Source organism: Hypanus sabinus, chromosome 26, assembly GCF_030144855.1.
Source record: "Hypanus sabinus isolate sHypSab1 chromosome 26, sHypSab1.hap1, whole genome shotgun sequence".
In the NCBI taxonomy this organism is placed as follows: Eukaryota; Metazoa; Chordata; class Chondrichthyes; order Myliobatiformes; family Dasyatidae; genus Hypanus; species Hypanus sabinus.
Genome location: NC_082731.1, coordinates 32,283,233 through 32,309,704, shown reverse-complemented (window position 1 = coordinate 32,309,704; position 26,472 = coordinate 32,283,233). Strand labels below are relative to the sequence as shown.

Here is a 26,472-nt window from a genome sequence, read left to right as displayed (position 1 = left end):
AATTTCCTACTTCTATCAGTCTATCACCACTCCACCTCTTAAATCGTCTCATCACAGAAAGTTGGTAGAGACTAGAAATGAACGTAAGTGCTTTTTAGATAGTGTAAAAACAGTAGAGCTGCATTTCTTGAATTTATGTAGTGCCTGATGTGAAGGACAGGTCCTAGGATTCTCTTTGAGATTGAGAGGGGCACAAGTGTCTAGTTTTAAGATTCAAGTACATTTTTGCAAAGTCTATACTAATGAAACAATAAACTTATCTGAAGAAGGTAACTCACAAGTGGTATATGGAGTTGAAAGAAGAGTTGTGGTAGCATTGAGTGAAGCCATGCAGCAGTTTCCAAATATTAATAATTTTGGAAGATAATGAGACGATATCATGATATCCATAAGGAAAGGGAACATGTGAGGGTGAAGTGTATGCACTTTCTAAAGATCGAAATCAAAAGAATGTAACCATCCCACATTTTTCTAGATGACTCTCACGTATGCAGTAAACCCATGTATATTTTGGTCCTAATTTGTTTCTAAACATTTTACTAATTCAGAGTTGCTGGTGAGGTATGAACATGGTTAACATTGAACAATCGTGCCGGATAGCGAGTGCACATATTTGTGGTTAAGATTTTGACTTATTCCACCCTCCCCCAATCCTAAAACCTCTCAAAACTTTTTTTTTTTAGCCATACCCCACCACCTGCTTTTGATAAAAGTAATTACTTACCTGTTGTGTGACTTTAATCTTTATCTTAATTCCTGTCTTATCAGGACAGTCATGCTTCCAAGGCAAGAATTTGATAGCAAATGATTGAAAATCAAAGAAGTGGGCACAAACCAGTGGACTATGTACATGATCAGTTCCATTTCTAATCTACTGTAGAAGGAGCCAACCTGATCAGTTCAAGTTCTGGTGATGGCAAAATTTTACTGTTATAGAGTTGCGACTATGGCAAAAAGAATGGCGGATACCCATTATAATTCACTAGAAAAGTGGTTCACAGTGATGAGAGCATTAGAGTGTAAATTATGTTAGTGGACTTCATCAAATAATTAGATTTTAGTTAAATTATTTTTTTCTCCTCATTTACCCCTTTGAAGGCCAGTGTCGGGATGTCCCCAACATGCTTGCTAGTGTCCAGCTTGTTTCTAAACAGTATCATTTTGGAATGCATAATTCCAGTAAGGATCAGTGACTATCTAATTTGAGACATTAAATGCTCCGCCTGCAAAGAGACCAACTCACATAGAAGCAACCAGCAGGGATCAAGCACATTACTGAAAACTGGACCATCCTACACTTGATATTTCAGTAGCTTCACTCCATGCATTTTCAGATTAACGGGTAGCAAATGCACGTTCACTTCCAATCACAAGTACACACAAACACAGGAAAAACAAAGAATGCTTGAAAGAAGTGTTTGGCTCTTTTATGCAAGTAATGAGGACCTACCACCCTACTGCCATACAGCAAGTGGTGGCATTCATCAGCTACACTTTAGGGCAGGGATTCCCAACCTTTTCTATGCCATGTACCCCTACCGTTAACTGAGGGGTCCACAGACCCCTGGTTGAAAACCACTGCTTTAGGAGATCAAGCCTGATTTCACTTTTTCCTTGTCCCAAATTCCTAACCTCATCTCCGATGTCCTTCAACAATTCTGCATCCAAGCTCCCAGATTTTGAACTTCTGCACACATTCTCGTCCCCCACTTTCAGCCCCCTCTAACATCAGTTTAATTCGCTGATATCAGTGATCCACTGCCTTGGGGTTCAGCCGCCTATAGCCTTGAGGTTTCAGCACCATCAGTCACTCGATCTGCCTCCTTCAGCATCATTCCTCATTACCTAAGCGTCTGCAAAGTCTACTGCCAGTGCAGCTAGCACAGTGCCAAAACTTCATTATTACAACATCTCAAGCCAAGGATACTTGCCTCGTCCTTCACCGTGGCAGCTTTAAATGAAGACGTGGAAGAGGGGGTATGACAGGGGAAATTTTCATCACAGCTCCCCCACGTCATCTGTCCAGCATTGTTCTATGGTTAGCCTCAGCAAGCTGGGCTACCTGGGTAACATCAGCATCTCCAACTTCACGTTTATGGTATAAATTGAAGTTTTCTCTTTGTCTGAACTCAGTTTTGTAGCAAACCCCTCTGCAAAAGTAACGGTTTGAGAGAATCTCAGTTGAAAGAGGTGGTACATGAATTTTCCTGTGTGGGCATGGGGAGAAAGGGTTTCATCTCAACAATGTCACCACATTCATTTCTAAACTTTAATGCTGAAGTCATTATGATTGCACGATTTCATTACTAACAATGGCTTTCTTTTAAAAAGAGTTAATTCCTTGTATTGATCATTGTGAAGCGTATGTTTCTGCTTCAGAGTAATGACTCTTCTTTCTGTGTAGGCGAGAAAGTGATGTCAGACGATGAATTTACTCAAGATCTGTTCAGATTCCTGCAGTTGCTTTGTGAAGGACACAATAATGGTATTTGTGATTGCTATCGTCACATTCTTTAATCAATTAGTTTTATTTGCAAAAATAATTATTTCATTCTTGCATCTAAATCAATGTTTATTTTAAGGTTGAATTTTTGGGGACAAGACCACTGTCTTATTTTAAATAGTAATTTGATGTTATTAGTTTAAATAAGTTGCTTGCAACAAGTGCAATTTGCTAGGATCCAAGAAATAAGAATTTACAATTATGAATCACGTGCAAAGGGGAATGGAAGATAGATATTAGTTGCAGTTGGTCAGGCAGTGAATGATGCTTAAAGTTTTTAAGCTTCAAAGAAAATGTCTGAAGAAGGTCTGAGACAATCCAGGGAACTAAGTAATGCATCAGAGTTTCAGAGGCAGAATTTCTCTGGGAAGCCAAACTGATGGTAGCCAGTCTTATTTCTGTCTGTTCAGTTAACTTTAGTCGTGTATCAGGTAAGTCACTATCGGTGTTCATTGGGGCCAGAAACTGAGGCATTAACTGTATAAATTTTAATCCAAAGGCACAGCGGAGTGTAGCAATACCGTGCTACCTGTCAAATTAGATTAGTTAAAATTTACTATCTGTGCTTCTTCTTCCACAACAAGATTTAGGTAATGTGCCCTCCCAACTTGCTGTTAACTCATGGGCTCATCTGTGTGACGCATGGCGCTTACTAATACCTTTTAATGGAATTTCTATCTGAGTCAGTTAGAGGTCTTTTTTGGCTGTCGGTTAAAATGGTGGGATTAATCTTTCTACTGGGTTGGAAGCAGTTTGGTGCAATGTTGCTTCATTTTAATTCCATTCTTCTAGCCTTTAAATGGACTTTTGTCACCACCAAATCTTTAATTACTTAATACTTGTATTAGCATAATATTTAATTGCTTTGTAAAAAAGGTACCATATTTGTGTGGTTCCCTATCTGTTTGCCAGTAGGAAATGCCAGTCTGAGTCTAGATGCTTCTCCAGAATTTCAACCCATATAACCATATAACAATTACACCACGGAAACAGGCCATCTCGGCCCTTCTAGTCCATGCCGAAAGCTTACTCTCACCTAGTCCCACCTACCTGCACTCAGCCCATAACCCTCCATTCCTTTCCTGTCCATATACCTATCCAATTTTTTTTAAATGACAAAATCGAACCTGCCTGTACCACTTCTACCGAAAGCTCATTCCACACAGCTACCATTCTTTGAGTAAAGAAGTTCCCCCTCTTGTTACCCCTAAACTTTTGCCCCTTAACTCTCAACTCATGTCCTCGTGTTTGAATCTCCCCTACTCTCAATGGAAAAAGCCTATCCACGTCAACTCGATCTATCTATTTTAAATACCACTATCAAGTCCCCCCTCAACCTTCTACACTCCAAAAAATAAAGACCTAACTTGTTCAACCTTTCTCTGTAACTTAGGTGCTGAAACCTAGGTAACATTCTAATAAATCTCCTCTGTACTCTCTATTTTGTTGACATCTTTCCTATAATTCGGTGACCAGAATTGTACACAATACTCCAAATTTTGCCTTACCAATGCCTTGTACAATTTTAACATTACATCCCAACTCCTATCCTCAGTGCTCTGATTTATAAAGGCCAGCATACCAAAAGCTTTCTTCACCACCCTAAACACATGAGATTCTACCTTCAGGGAACTATGCACCATTATTCCTAGATCACTCTGTTCTACTGTATTCCTCAATGCCCTACCATTTTCCATGTGTGTCCTTTTTTGATTAGTCCTACCAAAATGTAGCACCTCACACTTGTCAGCATTAAACTCCATCTGCCATCTTCCAGCCCACTCTTCTAACTGGCCTAAATCTCTCTGCAAGCTTTGAAATCCTACTTCATTATCCACAACACCACCTATCTGAGTATCATCTGCATACTTACTAATCCAATTTACCACCCCATCATCCAGATCATTAATGTATACGACAAATATGACAAAAATAATCCAACCAAAGCTTCTCTAAATCTAGCCCAAGATGAGTTTTTGTCAATGCTCTACCATTTTCATCTGCCAGAATGCTAATGCTCCCTTTCTCCTCCTATCTCTCATACTTCTTTTAAGACACCTCTATAAAATCCCATTCAGCCAAGGTTTTGATAACTGCCTTAATATTTCCTTCCATGTTACATTACATGAAGTTTCTTGGAATATTTCTACCGCATTAAAGGTGCTACATAAATGAAAGCTGGTGGTGTCAAATACTGCGAATTGCATCCAAATTATTGTAGGGGTAAGTTGGGATAGGACAACAAATGTGAAACAAACAGCGTTCTTCCTTGAAAAGTAAACAGTTCAGTAAAAACACTGAATCTGTGCAGCAGACATACAACCTCACTTTTATAAACAGTGGTTTGCTTTACTCAAGAAACTTCTTTAAAATATTTTTGAAGTGTAGAGAAAACAGATAAATACAGAATGTAGAGAAAATGCAAAACTTGTTCTACAGTTTTACATCAAAGAAATGATTTTTAAAAGTCTATGCTTTGGAAGACTGAATGGGAAGTTAAGAATTTTAAAGGACTTGGAAAGTAGAAATGAAGAACATGGATTGTTGCTTTGGAAAAATGTGATTATGGATGTGATGAACTTAAGACATTAGTATGATAAAAACTCAATATAAAAGCAAGCAAATTCAAAACATGTTGGGAAAAAAATGTTCTTTAGGAATGATTAATGTTTAAAATAATCTACCAGGGAAAGTAGTGCAGTTGGGTATTGACAGAGTTCAAATGCAGAATGGTATTTTTCATCCTTGGCATTCCTTGTCCAGTATTTTCAGTTCATTCTAATCGACTGAGAATTGGGAAAAACATTTAAAATTAACAATACAGTGAACAAATATTGTTTATGCTCAAAATTACAAGCTAAAAAAGCAGCAGTGAGAGAAATTTGCAATCACTTCAAGTTGGGATTACGTTTCTGTCTCCATCCTTATCAAAGTTTTTTATGGTATTTGTTCTGAATTTTAATGTTAAATTAGGAAATAAAGAACGTGCTACCTGTCGATGCATATATGAATATTCCAGATAGGTCTGTACACATTTCAATGTGGCTTTCTAATCATATTTCTGTTTGCTGTTTCATAAGAATATTTAAATTGTTATAAATTGTGGATGATGTTGGGTTGTTCGGTAAGTGTGGCTTGTGGTTCATTATTCAGGTAAGGATATTACTTTTTGCGTAATAAAGTCTAAACTAAATTCACAGAGTTACTACAAAGGCAACAGAACTAAAAGAAGCCCTGTTATGTTCTAGCCATCTGTTAAGCAGATAGATTAAAAATGTATTTTACTTTCAGATTTCCAGAATTACCTGAGGACTCAGACAGGCAACACTACAACTATCAACATCATTATTTGCACCGTCGACTACCTGCTGCGCTTACAGGTGCATATTATGTTTTGAATTTTGTGTATTTATGTTGGCCTAAAAATTCTTTTTATTAAGTACGATCATGAACAATAGCCAGATCAGAAATACTGATCAAGTCAACTCATTCCCAAAGAGAACTCTGACAAGCCAATCAGATGGTTCACTACTGCTCAGTGATAGAGCATTTTTTAAAAAATCACAATTATGTACAATTAAGAAACATTAAAAAATTGTAGAAATATTGGACTCATGATGATCATGATGAAGTCTGCTGGAGAGAGACATTTATACACATGCTATCCTCCACAATTCAGAGAGATTGAAGGATAAGGTTACAGGGTGACAAAACATGACAGGAGCACTTGGAACTAAAATCTAATCCCTTCCGGGAGAAAACAGCACCTGATCTTTCTGCACTGTTCTCCAGCAGTTTAAGGACTAAGTCTTTTGAATAAAGAAACTGTTGACACTTTATTCCATTGCAAGCTCCTGTATCATTTCATAGCAAAGAGTCTGTAAAGAGTAATTCCAATTAAGAGTGTGTGCATAGTATTAATACAATCTCAAAAAGGAAATGTATTGTAACTAGATGGAAAAATATTGTTGTGGTAGGATAAGGCAAGTCTCCCATTCATAAGGAAGGGATCATTGGGAGTATTGTGTGTAGGTTTGGTCACCTACCTACAGGAAAGATGTAAATAAGGTTGAAAAAGTAAAGAGAAAATTTACAAGGATGCTGCAAGGTCGGGAGGACCTGAGTTCTAAGGAAAGATTGAATAGGTTAGGACTCTATTCTTTAGAACGTAGAAGATTGAGGGGAGATTTGATGGAGGTATACATCAGGTATTGATCTGAGGGGTACAGATGGGGTCAACGCAAGCAGGCTTTTTCCACTGAGGTTGGGTGGGACCCAGAGGTCATGGGTTAAGGGTGAAAGGTGAAAAGTTTAAGGAGAACATGAGGGGAAACTGCTTCACTCAGAGGGTCGTGAGAGCGTGGAATGAACTGCCAGCGCAAGTCGGGCACGTGAGCTCGATGTAAAAGTTTAAAAGAAGTTTGGATGAATACATGGATGGGAGGGGTATGGTTCTGGTGCAGGTCAATGGAAGTGGGCAGTTTAAATGGTTTCAGCATGGACTAGATGCACCAAAGGGCTTGTTTCTGTGCTGTCAGTTGTCAGTTTACAACTGTGCATGACTAATCATGTTGTCTCTTTCTGGCTTAGGAATCTATCAGTGATTTCTACTGGTACTACTCTGGAAAGGATGTCGTTGATGAGCAAGGAAAGAGGAATTTCTCCAAGGCTATGGCTGTGGCTAAGCAAGTGTTTAATAGTCTTACTGAATACATTCAGGTAATAAATCACCATCCAACATCCAACTGAAGTTTTTCTCAGATCTTAACCTTTATGTTCTTGTGAAATCTCCTCTTTTGCATTTCATGACTGCTCTGTCCTTCTGGATCAAATCTGTTACCTCGAGCTTTCCAAGGTTAATTAGTTACTGCCTGTTACACGCTGCTGTTTGGGGCATCAATGAAAGTCCTCCATCACTGTCTGTCCTCGGCCATATTGTGCCCCAGGTGCGGTCCAGGGTCCTCACTTCTGCCTCACCTGTACGGCACCAAGATGTCCTTGGTCTCCTGTGTCTCCTCCGACCCTCAGGGAATCCAATGAAGTACTGTCCTGATGATGAAGTTGGCCTCTCTTCTCACCACGTGCCCGATCCATCTTTAGTGTTTCTTCATGATGACTGTGGCCACGTCCTCTCGGTGACACCGAGGGTGTAGGGCGCGGTTGGAGACCTTTCCTGGCCAGAGAACACGGAGAATTTTCCGGAGGCTCGTGGTGTGGAATGACGCCAGCTTGGCAAGGTCATTCTCTGTCACGCTCCAGCATACAGGAGTGTGGAGAGAAGACAGCGCTGGTGCAGCTTCACCTCGGTGTGGACACCGTACTCCGTTGCTCAGTGACCTGGACATTTCTCGCCTTGCTGAGTCTGCACTGGATGTCTTCCTTGGCCCCATCATCAAGACAGACATCCAACTCTGGGCACTCAGTTTTAATTGTTGATTGGCAGGTGACTCGTCTAGGTTTAATTTTGTCTTTGTTTTGGTGTTCTGGGCACCTGCTGATGCAGCCACTAAATCTGAACCTCACATCAGCAGCCATTTGGAGTCATAGAAGCAGGCCCTTCAGCCCATCTAGTTTGTGCCTGGTCCAATCAACATTTGTGGCTGACCATACTACTTACAGCTTTGGTGTCAAATCTAACCTTCAAACAGAAGACTGTTTCCAATCACGTAACTGTTCCTGCCTTGGCTCTGTAAGATTCCGCTCATTTTAACTTATTTTTAAACTTCAGTTTATAATGTAACAGAATGGACTGATGGATGTCCTGCGTCATCCAGTAGCTCACATCCAGTATAAAGAAGGAATACTCATCAAAGATGTTGATCATAATCTGTTCCTCGGAACATCAGAGGCTGCTACTCTAAGGGACTGTGGCACAGGTCTCTTCCTCCCGATAGGTTTCCTTGCTGGGCTGCTCCTATACTTTAAACGTGTGTTGTCCTTTACTCTCACTCCACGTACCTATCCAAACCCCTCTTGAACTGGAAGCTTGGTCCACATTCTCACCACTCTGAGTGGAGAAGATTCCCCCCATGTTCGTCTTCCACCCTCAAACCACGACCTCTAGTTGTAGACCCACCCGACCTCAGTAGAAAAAGCCTGCCTGCATTTACCCTATCTACACCCCTCATAATCTTGTATACCTCTATCAAGTCTCCCCTCAGTCTTCTACAGTCTAGGGAATAAAGTTTTAACCTGTTCAATCTTTCCTTATAACCTAGATCCCCCAGTCCCGGAAACATCCTTGTCAATTTTCTCTGTACTCTTTCAATGTTATTTGCATCTTTCCTGTAGGTAGGTGACTAAAACTGCATGGGGTACTCCAAATTAGGCCTCACCACCATCTTGCCATGTGGGGCAAGATTTTTTTTTTATACACAGTAGGGTAGTGAAGGATATACAATAGTGGCATTTAAGCAGTTGTTAGACAAACACATGAGTACACAAGGAATGGAGGAATAGGGATTACTTACAGGCAGATAGAATTATTTTATTTCACCGTCGTGGGCCAAAGAGCCTGTTCCTGTGATGCACTGTTCCTTCTGTTTTAACTTTAAAACTCTGCGTTTGTTTCCTAATAACTTCAAATTCCACCTTGTTTCTCTCATCCAGCCTGACAGCCCTCTGAATTGTCTGCACTCCCCCAGTCCTTGCCTGTTAATCTTGATGCTTCCCCCAGAGGTGGCCACATTTCCCTCCCTAAATCTCCCAACCCTCTGTTTCCCTTTGCTCTTCCTGTTGGCTCCAATTTAGTTGAAGCAGTTTAGGATTTTTTCTATATTAAAGGCATTATATAAATGTAATATGTTGCTGTCGATTGAAATATCTGATCACAATTAGTTGTAGTTTCATTCATTCAAAAATGGTACAGCCCGAGGGCAAGGGTTATAAAGAGTGGCCTACACTCATTGTCCAGATGTTACCCAGAGTGTGTTTTTTTTGTTGGTGTACACAGTCTTCAAATATTTATTTGGCACTATTTATGGTCCTTCAGCAGTCATACATGTAATTTTTAGAAGTCACGAGCACCACTGTTAGCAAAAGACACTCGTCATTATTATTCTCAATCTCTTAAAACAGCAGTACCCAAATTTATAAAATTGTGTTTCACAGTCGGTAAGCAAAGCTATCCACTCCAATTTTAGAACATAGAACAGTGCAGCACAGGAATAGTCCCTTCAGCTCACAGTATCCTCAGCTGAATTAAACTAAATCTCTTCTACCTGAATGTACATAACCTGCATATTCATGTGAGTATCCAACAGCTTCTCAATTACCACTAGGATGCTGGAAATTCAAGCAACACACAAAATGCTGGTGGAATGCAGCAGGCCAGGCAGCATCTGTAGGGAGAAGCACTGACGACGTTAACAACACACACACAAAATGCTGGTGGAACACAGCAGGCCAGGCAGCATCTGTAGGGAGAAGCACTGTCGACGTTAACAACACACACACAAAATGCTGGTGGAACACAGCAGGCCAGGCAGCATCCATAGGGAGAAGCACTGTCGACATTTCGGACTGAAGGGTCAGGACAAGGGGACTCGGCCCGAAACGTCGACAGTGCTTCTCCCTATAGATGCTGCCTGGCCTGTTGCGTTCCACCAGCATTTTGTGTGTGTTTCTCAAGTACCACTGTTGTATTTTGTATTTCAACTGCATCTGGCAATGTGTATGCAGGTATCCACCACTCTGCGTACAAAAAAAAAATCCCTACACATCTCCTTATTCCCTCTCACCTTAAATTAATGTCCTCCAGTGCTTCACAGAAGTATTTAGACCACTAAAAGTTTCCGTAAAGTACAAGAGGACATTTGAATTAGCATGGCCCAACAAAGGTGGTGACTTATCAGTTATGGTGTGCTCCCAATGTAAATATCAAAGTTCAAAGTAAAATTTATTATCAGAGTACATACATGTCACCACATACAACCCTGAGATTCATTTTCCTATGGGCATCACTCAGCAAATCTTTTAAATGAAAGAGCAAGAGTGTAGAAGACAACAATCTCTGCAAATGCAAATGTAACTAAATAGCAGTAAATAATGAGAGCATGAAATAACAAGATAAAGAGTCCTTAAAGTGAGATCATTGGTTGTGGGAACATTTCAGTACGTGTGATTATCCTGCTGTTCAACAGCCTGATGGTAAGGGCTCTTGAATATGTACAAATGAATCATTGGTTAGACACAAATATTGAAGTAAACAATGTCATTGCAGTTTTTGAAATAATATTGAATCACCTACCATTAGCATTATTTTAATAGGATAAAAACTTGATTTTGAGTTTGAGAGTCTCTACCGAGGATTACAAGATAAAGACTTTCATGTTCACTAGTTTCCCCCAGTGACTTAGTCACAGTCACAATGTTCTAAACTAGTGCTAATTATTCCAGTTGTTAATAAATAACCACTGCCTTATTTAACAATATTTTACAAAGAAATCTTCAAAAGTTTGAATGATAAATTATTGAAGCTCTGAGGAGTACTTGGGACCAACTTGCCGTCTGATCTGAATGACGCTGTATCTAATCGTGTTGCAGGGTCCATGCACCGGCAACCAGCAAAGCCTGGCTCACAGCAGGTTATGGGATGCAGTTGTCGGGTTTCTCCATATCTTCGCACACATGATGATGAAGCTTGCACAGGTAATGCCGTTTCAGTGACAAATTAGTCAATTCTTCTAACCCAGTTTCTTCAACCCGATTTTTAAAATATTATTGTATTTTTTTCCTTGAATATTGTCCCACAGTAGAATACATACCGTACAAGCAGGTTAATGTTTTCACCTAGCAGGCTTTAATTCAGCTCCAGCTAGAAAGCTGAATTGAGGTCCCCTTCTGCAGTGGAACTTCAGGTGCCTGGATCATGTCAGTTCAATGATTTCTCTGATCTGATCGAGGTATTCCTGATTCCTTTCTTAATGCAAGTAATTGAAATAAGTACTAATTTTAAAAAGGGCATTTCAACGAAGCTTCAATATAATTATTCCCTAGGATTATTATACCTGGAGATTATCTGCTCAGCAATTTTCCTTACGTCTTTTTTACTCACTAGCTTCTTGGTTGTATGTGAAAGAATTACCTTTATTCTGTTTCTATCAAACCTATAATTGGTATTTACCCATGAGCATTATATGAATATCCGTATGAAAGTATATTCAGTGACTTTTAGTCTATGAGTTTCAAACACAGTTTTGTATCTGAAAGCAAATTTGCAAGAGGCTGTAGTGGAAAGCTATGCAATCACTTTAAAACTACAAAAGAGTCTTTCAGCAATTAAGTCTGTTATATCATTCACCAATGTTGAACACTTAAAGATTAAAATATTAGCTTTAATAATATATACTGCTTTAATAATATTTTGTTTAATAGTTTATTGATCGCTTGTTTTCAGTCTTTCAAGTTTTACTAGTAGACTTCAATTAAATGTTGCCATTAGTTAAGAAAACTTGGTCCTGAATTTCTGAAAAGAAATGATGTTTTCAGCTTTGACATTGAGGAAATTGACCATCATTCTCTTCGCACATGCATACTTGTTGCACACTTTAATACTGTATTAACAATATTGCTGATTCCCTGCTTCTTCACAGGTTACATTGTCTTACAATAGAACATAGAATAGTACAGCACATTACAGGCCCTTCGGCCCACAATGTTGTGCCGACCCTCAAACCCTGCCTCCCATATAACCCCCCACCTTAAATTCCTCCATATACCTGTCTAGTAGACTTTTAAACTTCACTAGTGTATCTGCCTCCACTACTGACTCAGGCAGTGCATTCCACACACCAACCACTCTCTGAGTAAAAAACTTTCCTCTAATATCCCCCTTGAACTTCCCTCCCCTTACCTTAAAGCCATGTCCTCTTGTACTGAGCAGTGGTGCCCCAGGGAAGAGGCGCTGGCTGTCCACTCTATCTATTCCTCTTAATATCTTGTACACCTCTTTCATGTCTCCTCTCATCCTCCTTCCCTCCAAAGAGTAAAGCACCTTAATCTCCAATCATGATCCATACTCTCTAAACCAAGCAGCATCCTGGTAAATCTCCTCCGTACCCTTTCCAATGCTTCCACGTCCTTCCTATAGTGAGGCGACCAGAACTGGACACAGTACTCCAAGTGTGGCCTAACCAGAGTTTTATAGAGCTGCATCATTACATCGCGACTCTTAAACTCTATCCCTCGACTTATGAAAGCTAACACCCCATAAGCTACCCTATCTACCTGTGAGGCAACTTTCAGGGATCTGTGGACATGTACCCCCAGATCCCTCTGCTCCTCCACACGACCAAGTATCCTGCCAAGTATCATTTCCAGTATAAGATTATAGACCATAAGACGTGGGAGCAGAATTAGGCCATTTGGCCCATCAAGTCTGCTCCACCATTTAATCATGGCCAATCCTTTTTTTTCCTTCAGCCCCACTCCCCAGTCTTCTCCCCATAACCCTTGATGCTGTGGCCAATCAAGAACCTATCAATCTCCGCCTTAAATACACCCAACAACCTGGCCTCTACAGCTGCCTGTGGTAACAAACACCACAAATTCACCATCTTCTGTCTAAATAGATTTCTCTGCATCTCTGTTTTAAATGGATGCCCCTCTATTCTGAGGCTGTGCCTTCTTGTCCTGGACTCCCCCACCACGGGAAACATTCTTTCCATATTTACTCTGTCTAGGCCTTTCAACGTTCAAAAGATTTCTGTGAGATCCCCCCTCTGCCCCATCCTTCTAAATTCCTGTGAGTTCAGGCCTAGAGCCATCAGGCATTCCTCATATGATAACCCTTTCATTCCCAGAATCATCCTTGTGAACCTCCTCTGAACCCTCTCCAATGCTAGCACATCTTTTCTTAGATAAGGAGCCCAAAACTGTCCACATATTCAAGGTGAGGCCTCACCAGTGCTTTATAAAACCTCAGCATTTATAATCATAAAAACAAAACGAACCTATGAAAATTTTCTGTAGACCACTCCACTGGCCACACAATCCAGTTCATTGTGCTTCTGTCCAGATGTTACTGTACAAAACACCTGCAAAATCCTGTCAAGAAACTGACTGGGAAAATTGACCCTTAAAGCATTTTCAATCATTGAAAGTTTGCAGACATTAGGTGATGTTGGCCACAGCCCAAACTGCAAGATTGGCCATTAGACAGAGCGGAGGCTAACTTGAGTAAATTATAAGTAATTGAAAGAACATAACCCAAAGAGTAATTTTAGGACTTAGAAAAAAGAAGAAAAATACTGCTTATACTAAAATTAATTTAGGAAAGTGTATTAATATTCAATTAATAGTCATTACAGGACCCCTGGATTTTTTTTTGTAGCAGTGGATGACTTAGAGACTTAATGTATGAAATATAAACCTGGGTTGCAAGGTGCAATACTGTCTAGAGTAATATCTTTTCATGCCTAGCTTTTGAAGCATTCATTCATAAAGAGTTTAATCATTTATCCTAAAGGGTTTTAATTTTTCATTATTGTCATTGTTCGAATAGAAACAAGATAGCTGAATATTATTTTTTAAATATAAATATTTGTATTTCCCTAGCATCTATTGAATGTTTTAATTGTTTAATTCTGGAGGTAGTTCATGTCCCGAGAAGCTGAATGAAATATTTACTGAAGAGTGTTTATGGATATACTATACCAGCAATGTTACCTGAAGTACTTTGGAGAAAATAGTCAACAATTTATATTAAAAAATTCTACCAGTAATTTGTAGAATTTGTTTCTGTAGTTATACTTGTGTTTGAGTAAAAGACTGTGTACTTTATATAGAAAATGCAGGGAAGAGGAATGAATTTGATCTATTTCCTGCAAAGTGTCTAAATATCATTTTTATTCTGGTGAACAACAGATGCCTGATAATCGAGGATCCAGAAATAGCGTAAGAAATTCTGTGTACCGCAGCTGCCATCTCATGCAAGCTGTTTGTCATAAATGCTGTCATTTTATTATTTTTCATCTGGGCATAAAACTCTGCAGTCTTTAATTATTTGTTTCGGGTGGTACGTCAGGCTTAACTTTTGCTTTTTATCAAAATGCTCTAGTTGCTGTTGAATTTAAGTGGTTCACTTAAGGTGGGATTAAGTATCTGTTCAAGCACAAGGAATGGAAGGTCCACGTCTTAAGCATCGATTTCAACGTCAGGTGCTTTTAGCAGTGTATATAGGAATGGCTTTTAAACTGAATGAAAGCACAATGGGCAAGGTGGCTATTTCCCCTGAGAAGCTGACCCATACTACTTGTGTTTTATAAACTGAATGTGATGGGTAGTCACTAAAGGGACAGTCTGCCTCCAGTTTAAGACAAGACTGCATGTAAGTAAGGTGACAGCAGAACTCACTAAGCACGTTAACTGGCTTCAGAAATCACCAAATTTACTTAGAGCCAATTAACTGGTTAATGGCCATGAAAGAAATAATTTAACAAGTGATTTCAAGTGCTCTTTATATTTTTACATTCAATATCATTTCCCAGAATAGGTAAAAATTAACTTTTCTGTTCAAACATTGCTTTGGGAGATCGTTTTATTTCTTTAAAAAAAAGAGATTGATGCAAGGACAGTGCGCTTTCTGTTCTCTGAAACTTTCATCCATCTAATTTGTGAACGATTAATGCCTATCAGGCCATCTACATTATGCCTAATTTTGCTCTCCATCCATTGCTATATGTTTAAACCTTCTGCCAGGATCACAATACATTTCAGCCCACCAGTATTGTTGATGTTATTCCCTGAGTAACCTGCAGGGGAAACATTTCTGGTGTTAAGGTAGTTGCATTTCATCACTTGTAACCAAAAATGAATATCAGACAACTTTGAAGCTAAAACTTGCATCCATCTTGTTATGCTGACACGCTGATGTGTTAACAGTATAATCGCTTTATTGTCTGAGAGAGGAACAATTGTTGGTTTTCTTAAATCTTCCATCAGGTCAATGTATGACTTTGCCTTTGTATGATCCATTGTAATCTCTGCATTATGAAATAGTGTGTCTATACATTCCAGAACAAGAAATTGACATCAGCCTTTATGGTATATTAATCAAATACTAGATTTTACACTATTTACTTAAAACTTTTGTAACATTGTGTCTTTTTCAGGCATTCTTACAAACAACACACACAAAATGCTGGAGAAACTCAGCAGGTCAGGCAGCATCTATGGAAAAGAGTAAACAGTCGATGTGGAGACCCTTCATCAGGACTGGGTCTTGGCCTGAAATGTCTTTTTCCTAGGCGCTACCTGACCTGCTGAGTTCCTCCAGAAATTCTGGTGCATTGCTTTGGATTTCCCGCATCTCTAGATTTTCTCGTGTTTCTGATTCTAACAACTGGAGAGAATTGTATCCTTAAAGTATTCAGGGTTTATGTTGCAATTTTTTTACCATCTGTAAGTACCCCCTCACTCTTCCATTGCTAGTTCATATAGTCGTAGGACACTACAATACAGAAACAGACCCTTCAGCCCATCTAGTCTGTGCTGTACTGTTAATCTGCCTAGTCTAAAATAAACATTTGGCTCAGGTTATATTAGTCTTAAACATCAGAATACCATGTACAATTAAACTTCTTATTGGATTATTTTCAAATACAACAATCACCAGGTTAGAACTTCTCTTGGACGGCCCTATATTTTTTATATGTAACATGAGTAAATTGGGTGTAAAACCTGATCACACAATTTGATAATCTCCTTTCTGACTGTTAACACACCTTCCCAAAAATGATCCATGCATATGACACGTGTAGAGGCCAGAGGACATGTTCAGTCTGGGCAACCATCGGACATTTGGCCTCAGGTTAGACGAAGTTCCATAGTTTGCGTAAGGCAATTTGTAGTTCCATAATCTGTTCTACAGAGGTATGCTCTGTGTTGGAATTGCTTGCACTGGAAGAACAGGGCTTCCTTTAGTTCTTTTAATTCAGATTGCAGGCCGATTGACGCCCTGGAGACCTGCTCAGGTGTGAAGCAACATCAGGAGGTTGAAATCCATGGCAGTCACTTGACAGGAATAGCGAGGGGGAAAGGCGTGGACTCGTAGAGAAGTGCAGCATGGAGACGGGCCTTTCAGCCTAACTCATCCTCATCAACTGTCCATCTTAATCCCATCTTCCAGGACTTGGCCAACAGCTTTCTATGCCTAAGTAATTCAAGTACTCTCCAGCCACTCCTTCCCTGCTGTCCCTGACTCTGCTTCCACCACTCTCCCTGGCATCGTATCTCAGGTACTCCTCAATCTCCGGTGAAAAAGATCCCTCTCAGACCCACTCTGAATCACTTGCTCCTCATTATAAGCCTACATCCTCAAATTTTATTCATGTCTCATAAAGGGAAAGGTTTCTGCAGTCTTGCCCTAACTATATCCCTCATGATTTCATATACCCCAGAGTTGTTTGTTTGTTATGTATGATGTGGGCAAAAATGACCATGATTGTTCTTGGCAAATTTTTCTACAGAAGTGGTTTGCCATTGCCTTCTTCTGGGCAGTGTCTTTACGAGACGGGTGACCCCAGCCATTATCAATACTCTTCAGAGATTGCCTGGCATCAGTGGTTGCATAACTTTGTGATCTGCACCGGCTGCTCGTACGACCATCCACCACCTGCCCCCATGGCTTCACGTGTCCCTGATTTTGGGGGTGGAGGGCTAAGCTGCCCAAAGGTGACCTGCAGACTAGCGAAGGGAAGGAGTGCCTTACACCCCCTCTGATAAGAGACACATTTCCACCCCGCCACCCTGCCTCAATTGTAACCCCTTTTGTCCTTCTCCATTGGTGGCCTGGAGGGAAGCAGGGGTGAGGGGGTGGCAGAAAACCTGAGCACAGCGGCAGCAGTAGCTGGTGATTAGGTGTCAGAGAGAGTACTTGGGAAGGCGCACACACATGCCTGATGGGAGGTGAATCGGTGAGGTGGAAACTCCCCTGGTTCTTACTCCACAGTTAATACTACAAAGCATTATCACACGTGTTTTGAACAGCTACATTTCCTGATATCAAGTAAGCCTTACCACCTTCAGTTGAATTCTGACTAACTGTTAGATTAGAGGCAACTGCCTCATCACAACACAGTGGATTCTAGTTAATTGGGACACATTGGTGTTTTGTATTTAATACTTCAGTTAAATTTGAGTAATTCTGTAAACACACTGTTTGATTAAGCATTCTGTGGTGTTTGCATGATGCATTGTAGGTTATATGTAAAAGTACATGAATGGCATATGTCATTACACCATCACGTCTTCAGTGCACGTCTCACAAAAGTAAGAAACGTAGTACACACGCATCTCCCGGCTATGTTTTTCTTCTGATTAGTTTTATGTTTTGGAGTTACAAAACATAATGGTGGCAACGAACCCAAGGTGGCTACCTACCTGTTGAAGCACAGTGAAATGTTCGAGTTTAAAAAAAAGGCAGAAAATGGACAATATTCGCGGGTTCTTAAACAGTGAGTACTGGGCAATAATAATAATAAATTTTAAAAGATCAGAAATGGCTGGCTACATCAGGAAGATAGAAGCATTCAATTGCACGTGATAACTAGATGTTCTATGCTGAGCAAATTGAACAGTATCTTGAAGAAAATGAAGTAGCCAATGAAAAGTGAGTGCCAGTTTTGCTGAATGCATTGGGTGGAAAGGCATACAGTTTGCTGATATTGTGAAAATAATGCAGGAACATTTAGAACTGAAGCCATTGTTGATTGCAGAACACTTTAGGTTTCATAAACAGAATCAAAAGGAAGGGGAATCCATTTCAGCATATGTGACTGAATTGAAGAGATTATCTGAGCATTGTCATTTCAATAATGGGCTTAATGATGCACTGAGAGATTGATTGGTTTGTAGAATCTTACAAGAAAGCATTCAAAAACAATTCCTAACTGAAGCACAACTCACATTTAAAAGAACAGTTGAAATCGCTGTGTGAGTGGAAACCATAATAGAGACACAATTGAGTTGCAGTCAGGAATGAAAGTGACTGTGAATAAAATTGCAACATCTGAACAGAAACCTGTCTGGCCTATCATGATGTGTTACCATCATGGCAGTGACTCACAAACCAATGCAGGTTTAAGGGCAAAACTTGACGAAAATGCAGCAAAGTAGGACACATACAAGGAGCATGTCTGTCAGTCAGAGATCAATGGACTGCACAGGGAAGAGAAAAAAGTCAAGTTGCAGTTTCCAAAAGAGCACTAATCTGCAAGCTGTTGATGAAAACTCTAATGATGATGAGAGTGACAAGGACTGGCTAGCCTTGAGATTTACAATGTGAAAACTTACAATAGACAAACAATGTGTCTTTCACCAGAAGTGAGCGGCAGATTAATTAAAATGGAACTGGACACTGGCTCAGCAGTTTCCAACATCCCACAAAATGAGTTTGAATGGCATTTCAAAGATACTGAACTGAAGGTTGCAGATATCCAACTAAGAACTTATACTGGGGGAAAAGAAAACTGTGGGAACGATATTTGTAACAGTGAAATACAACAACCAACAAGGAGTGTGATCAGCTGAGACAACTGCAACTTGATTGGTGAGCTATCCACCAACCCCTGCAATAGAGTTAACTGAAAGCCAAGTGCACCCCACATCCCCTGGAAGAATCAACTAAAAGCAAATTAAGAAAGGTAGTAAACCAGTGCTCAAGGATAGCATTGAACTAAAACATATCCAGGGTAAAGTAGTGTTAAATGAAGATGCCACACTCAAGTTCTACAAAGCTCGTCCAATTCCTTATACCATCCGTGATAAAGATCACATGGAGGCTGAAGGAACTCTTTGCAAGGCTGAGTGGACCCGTGGGCCACACAGGTGTCCCAGTAGCAAAGAAGAATCGGTCTGTCAGGTTCTCAAGATCCCCCTCAGCCCAGTACAGAAAGTCGATCAATACGCTCCGCCCAGTATGGAAGATATCTTTGCAAACCTTTCTGGAGGAAAACACTTCAAGCAAAGTAGACTTGGCTGAGGCCTACCGACAGATGGAGATGGAAGAAGAATTTATCACTACAATAGGCTTCTTTGTGGAGTGGCATCTGCACCTGCACTCTGGCAGAAAGCTATGGCCTAGTTGCTGCAAGGCTGTCCAGGCACCCGGTGTTACCTGGATGACATCACTGTTACTGGTGAGGATGAAAAGGAACATCTCCAAAATCTCAAACAGCATTAAAAAGATTAGAGGATTATGGGTTGAGGGTATAACACAACAAGTATGAATTCTTTAAAGGAAGCATCACTTACTGTGGTCACACCATTGACATACAAGAATTACATAAGTGTGCTGAGAAAGTTCAAGCAGGGGTGATGCTCCAAAGCTGAAGAATGTGTCATATTTGTAGTCCTTTTTAGTTTTTTCCAATTACTATAACAAGTTCCTGCCAAACCCAGCTACTGTGCTCCACTCCTTGAACTCACTACTACAGATTGGGAAGAAATGGCAATGGACAAAGCAGTGTGAGGTGGCTTTCCAGAAAGCAAAGGAAATGGTGACGTCAAACACTGTACTCACACGTTATGATCATGTTCCCTTACTGCTGCAGTGAAAATTAGGCGCAGATTGACAGAGAGGCCTGGAGTCTGGTTTGGGCTGTAGAACGTTTCAATCAGTACTTTTGTATGGGAGAGTGTTTACCTTCAATACTGACTGTCAGCCAGTGGTGTCCACAGGAGGGGGGTCCATGAACAATAGCAGCACAAACGCAGAGATGAGCTCTGTACTTGGACACAAGCACAAGATCGAATGTGAGAGAACAGCTGATCATGGAAATGCTGATGGATTGTCCCGTTTACCCTTGGAAAAGGAAATACCTGAAAAATTTACAAAAGAGAACACTCCTCTTGATGGATTCTCCCAAATACAAGTCAGAAGTCTCCCTATTATGCCAGAGATGCCAAAGGAAACCAGAAAAGACCCCACACTGTCTCAGGTCTACATAGCAACCCAAAGTGGCTGAAATGTGCAGCAGAAATTCCAGTTCCACTATCTTCACCAGGGTTGGGATGAACTTGCCATTGACAGAGGTTGAAATTGAGAATTTTGTACTATCCAAGCTGAGAGGTAAAATGTTGGAGGAGCTACATGCCAGTCATCTAGGTCAAAATGAAAGCATTGGCTCAAAACTTCAGTGGTGTGGGATAGATCAGCAAATTGAACAGAATCAGAATCAGAATCCTTTATTATCGCCAAGTTTGAGGACACATACAGGGAATTTGATGCCGGTTTCCCCGAGCTCTCTCTGTACAGAATTAAAAGCAAACAAAAACAATAGTGCAAATAATCATAAACTATATACAATGAGGTCCACCTCATTGAATGTACAGGTGGACTTGATTTATAATAGACTAATATTCAAGTGTTCATAAGACTGATGGCATACGGAAAGCAACTGTTCTTGTACCTATTTGTCCTGGCATTCAGTGATCTAAAGCGCCTACCAGAAGGAAGGAGTTGGAATAGGTGATGTCCAGGGTGTGATGGGTCTACAATAATGCTGCTTGCTCGCTTCCTCACTCTAGATGTATATATGTCCTGGATCGAGGGCAGCTTCACACCAATAATCCTTTCTGCAGCCCTGACGGTTCTTTGGAGCCTATTCTTGTCTTGTTTGGTAGCTGATCCAAACCAGACAGTGATGGACGAACAGAGAACAGACTGGATTATTCCTGAATAGAATTGAATCAGCAGCTCCTGAGGCAGGTTGTACTTCCTGATTCTGATTCTGCCAAGCAGAGTGACCCATCCCTCCCGCTGCCCCCATCATAAAAGACATTATCCCACAAGAGTATGAAATCTTCCATGACAATTAAATCTTTAGGCTTGACTGAGGCAATTTAAAATTTATCATATTATAGATGTTTGTATAGTATATGTATTATTTAAGTTTACTGTATAAATTTATTTATGTATGTATATATGCCAAGATGCATTCTATGTTGAGTTTGTGTTTATATAGTAGCTAAACAGGGAGGAATGTTATGTATTTAATATTTCAGTAATATTTGAGTAATATTGTAAATATATTGTTTGCTTAAGCATTATTTGGTGTTTACCATATAACCATATAACCATATAACAATCATAGCATGGAAACAGGCCATCTTGGCCCTCCTAGTCCGTGCCGAACCCTTAATCTCACCTAGTCCCACCTACCCGCACTCAGCCCATAACCCTCCACTCCTTTCCTGTCCATATACCTATCCAATTTTACCTTAAATGACACAACTGAACTGGCCTCTACTACTTCTACAGGAAGCTCATTCCACACAGCTATCACTTACATAAATTACTTAATTTATTTTGGGTTATTTGTAAAAGTGTGTGAATGGTGTATGTCATATCACCACCACATCATTAGCGCATGCCTCACTAAATTAAGAAGTGAAGTACACATGCATCTCCTGGCTCCATGTTGTTCCTTCGAGTGGTTTTTATGTTTTGGAGTTGCAAAACATAACAACTGGGGTCAGTAATTTTGTCTCAATTAAGTTGCTGCCCCAACTGGCCGAACTTCCAAGGAAATAGTTAAAAAGGTATAAAAATTCCAAACCACTGTTTAACTGAGTAGCAAATTATGTATTTAAATAAAGTACAGAACAAATTAGAACACGAGCAGAATCAGGTTTAATATCACTGTCATACATCATCAAGTTCGTTATTTTGTGGCAGCAGTACATTGCAATACAAAATAAAAAATATAAATTACAATAAGTATATATATATATATCAATTAAATAAGTAGTAAAAAAAAGAGGGAAAAAGATATTCAGGTATTGTTTATGGGTTCATTGTCCATTCAGATATCGGATACAGAAGGGAAGAAGCTGTTCCTGAAACGTTGAGTGTGTGTCTTCAGGTTTCTCTACCTCCTTCTTGATGGTATCAATGAGAGAAGGACCTGTCCTGGGCAATGGGGTCCTTACTGATGGATGCTGCCTTCTTGAGGCAGGACCTTTTCAAGGTGTCTTCAGTGCTGGGAAGGATAGAGCTCCTGATGGAACTGACTGAGTTTACAACTTCCTGCAGCTTTTTCCCATCTTGTATGGTGGCCCCTCCATGCCGGAGAATGATGCAGCCAGTTAGAATGTTCTCCACAGTACACCTGTAGAAATTCGTGAGTGTCTTTAGTGACATACCAATTCTCCTCAAACTCCTAATGAAATGTAGCTCAAACACGAGGAAATCTGCAGATGCTGGAAATTCAAGCAACACACACACAAAATGCTGGTGGAACGCAGCAGGCCAGGCAGCATCTATAGGAAGAAGTACAGTCGATGTTTCAGGCCGAGACCCTTCGCCAAGACCTGTCAGGAATGAAATACAGCTGCTGTCTTGCCTTTGTAATTGTGCCAATATGTTGGGCCCAGGATAAATCCTGAAATGTCAACACTTAGTATCTTGGAGGTGTTCACCCCTTCCACTTCTGATCCCTCGATGAGGACTGGTGTGCGTTCTCTCAGCTTCCTCTTTCTGAAGTCCACAGTCAGTTCTTTGATCTTACAGATGTTGCGTGCAAGGTTGTTGCTGCAGCACCACTCCATCTTGTCTGCTTCTTCATCACCATCTGAAATTCAGCCAACAATAGTTTGTGTCGTCAGCAAATTTATGGATGGCATTTGAGCTGTGCCGAGGTTGTAAATCGTGGTTGTGAAGTGAGTAGAGCAGTGGGCTGCATACATCCTTCAGGTGCGCCAGTGTTGATTGTCAGCGAGGAGGAGATGTTATTTCTGATCTGCACAGACGGTGGTCTCCCAGCGAGGAAGTCAAAGATCTACTTTCAGAGGCATACAGAAACCTAGGTTTTGGAACTTGCTGACTAGAACCGAGGGTATGATAGTGTTGAACACCAAGCTGTAGTCGATAAACAGCAGCCTGACGTAGGTAAAATTCTGGTAAGATGATGGCTTTTGGATGCAACAGCCTTGTGGAGGCCAAGCAAAGGTTTTTATTGTCTTTTTTTAAACATCTTTATGGTGACAGGACAATGCTGTACATTAATAACTTCAAGTATTGCAGGTATACCACTTCAATGAGCTACTTGTTTGTGGAAGAACTGGATGGTGCAGACCATGTTACTGCCTGCTACAGGAAGGCATCGGAGTCGATGCACAAAGATGGTGTTCAGCCCAACAGCGAGATATCATCTTGAATGTTTCTTTTACGATCTCAAGACCTGTTAGAGATTGATATTGTAAAATGCTGTAAGTCTGTTTCCCTTGTTTATTGGAAAGGCAGACAGCGGGGCAGCGCGTGGCCTCTGTTGTAGTGAGGGCTTGGCCTCAAGCCGTGGGCTTGCTTGTTGCAACCGTCCAGGAGAGGAGGTGTTGAAGGCAGTGGATGCTGGATTGGGGGCTGGCCCCTTCCAGCAGTGCTGCCCTCCAGTGTTCGATTGGTGGAATGACAAACTGGAATACTTACATGCTTACATAGACTGCTGACAACTACTTGTTCTTGCTGATAACACCCATGCACCATCAATTTACAGGACATGTCACTCAGGGACTCAGGCTATAATATACATTTTTTGTGTGACTGTATGTTTACTGCTATCTTATATGTGCTATATGTGCCTTGTACTGAAAATGACTGTTGGTACAGTGTTTTACAACTTGCCCCCAGAAGAACGCTGTTTTGTTTGGCTGTATTTTTGGGTATTTATGTCCCAAGGAATGATAATTGAGCTTGAACTTGGATTACTTCTACAGTTCTATAAAACTGTGTACTAGTTTCTAATATGGGCAGAGAAATCCTGTGTATGCTGCTTATTAACTAAATGAACAAAGTCATTGCTGATACCTAGTGCTACCCATTAACTAACGGCCCACCTTCAAAATAAAAAAGCAAAATGATCAAAAAACCATTGCATTTTGAATCAGCATCTGTTAGCCCAAATGGATAACATAAGCATACTCCACTGATAACTACTGTATTTAAAAACTATTTGCTCTAAGTACTGTGTAGTGTCTAACAGACACGCAAGTGGCCAGCCATTTCTGGCACCTCCGAGCTTGAATACTTGAAACCGTAGTGAGCAAACCAGTTCTGCATTGTCTTATTGTTTATTTCTCTCTAACAAAAATCACTGCTTTTTGAACACAAACACGCACAACTGACACTATCTAAAAACTATTCGCTCTTGTGACTAATGGCTGCATAAGTGCATGTGACTGATGCTAACTAGAAACTGTTTGGCAGCTGCCTTCCGTCCCAGACGTGGTATAGCGTCCCAAATTAAGTTAAGAGTATCCTGGCTATTTTCTGAATTCGTTTTTGTTCTTTAAGAGTTGTCCCAAATACGTGCTTTCCCAATTAACCAGTGGCCAAGTTAACCAGAATCCACTGTATTTCAATGATCATTTAATATTTGGTATATCAGTAGATGTCAAATTCAGCTCCTGTTCAAGATTTTTCTTTTTGCAAAGTAACAGTGACACAACAATGAGTCACATGTATTCAGGAATAAATATTCAGTCCTCTATATTGCTGTTATGTTAAAGTCAGCATGAAACATTCAAAGTAATGTACAAGTCCTTTCAAAAGATATGTGTGTTTTGCCTTATCAATACAATCTTGATAACTTTTGAAAGTCAGTTTTTTGTTTAACGATATGAAATAAGTCATTTTAACCATGAATGCTATGAGGAAAACTAATTATATAAGGTGTGATGTCATTTTAATTTATAATATCCATTATTTATTATCATGCATAAAAGGAGCATTTTTGGATTAAAGCTCGGCATGAGGTAAGTTTTAACCTGCTTTTCTGGCTGCTTTTTGCATCAAAACCAAGTTTTCCAAGTCATTGTTTCAAATGATGTCAATATTAATCTTTGAGAGATATTTTACCCTAAGTGACATCATCATCTGAAGATTCATGTTAAACCAGACGTTGCTGGAATAAGTATTTGGTGGTGTTTCATAGAGTCATAGACTCGTACAGAGCAGAAAAGGATCCTTCGACCCACGACATCCATATGAGCTTTTTGGCCATCTGTTCTGATCCTATTTGCCCACATTAAGGTCATATCCTTCTGTGCTTTGCCTACTTAAGTGCCTGTCTAAATCACCTGCAGCCCACGGATTCCTCAGTTAATAGTAGGAGACAATGGCATAAAAAAAAGGTTGGGAAACCCTGGTCTAAATGCTTCTTTTGTGCACTAATTATGACTAATTCACCACTTTCTCTTGCAGCTTATTCCAGATGTCAGCCACTCTCTGAGTAAAGATCTTACCCCTCAGATCCCCTTTAAAACTCCTTCCATTCACCTTAAACCCCTTGCTTTTGATACTCCTATCATGGAAAAAAGCAGTTTTGACTATCTAGCCTATCAATGTAATCTCTTGTAATTTTATATACATCTATCAAGTAACCTTTCAGACTTATTTGCACCAGAAAAAATACGCACAGCCGATGTAATCTCTTCCTATAACTAATGCCCTCCAACCCAGGCAAATTTAAATTGTTTTTCTACCCAATATTTTCAGGAGAGTGGGACAGATAGTAACTATCCCAAGGAGTCATATCTTCATCATTCAGGCAAAAGCTGATGCCCTGCTTTGACAGCAACTTAGCCTTCCAATGCACCTACCTCCCAGGTCAAAGGTGGGTCTGGAAGGTTAGATGACATGGGATCTATCTAGGGCGAGCTAACCATCTAGGTAATAAATTGGTTTGGATGTAAGAATCAGAAGGAGGTAGTGGAGGATTGTTTTCCAGGTTGGAGGTCTGTGACCAGTGGTGTGCCGCAGGAATCTGTGCTAGGTCCCCTCTTGTTTGGATGAGAATATAGGTGACCTGGTTAGTTTGTGGATGACACTAGAGTTGGTGGCATAATAAAGAACATTATCAAAGCTTACAACAGGCTCTAGATCAACTGGGGAAGTGCACCCAGGAACGGCAGATGGAGCTTAACTTGGGCAAGTGCAGAGTATTACATTTTAATAACTTAAACTAGAGCAG

General features: G+C 40.2%; 1 protein-coding gene across 1 annotated transcript in view; it reads left to right on the top strand.

Moving 5' to 3' along the window:
• LOC132381739 (ryanodine receptor 1-like) overlaps positions 1–26,472 on the top strand; it is a 500,293-nt gene that overhangs the window by 420,813 nt on the left and 53,008 nt on the right. Inside the window, exons 86-90 of the mRNA XM_059951310.1 lie at positions 2,405–2,485; positions 5,795–5,883; positions 7,094–7,222; positions 11,048–11,152; positions 14,369–14,398. Coding sequence (XP_059807293.1) covers positions 2,405–2,485; positions 5,795–5,883; positions 7,094–7,222; positions 11,048–11,152; positions 14,369–14,398 — 434 coding nt within the window. The remainder of the gene's footprint in view (positions 1–2,404; positions 2,486–5,794; positions 5,884–7,093; positions 7,223–11,047; positions 11,153–14,368; positions 14,399–26,472) is intronic.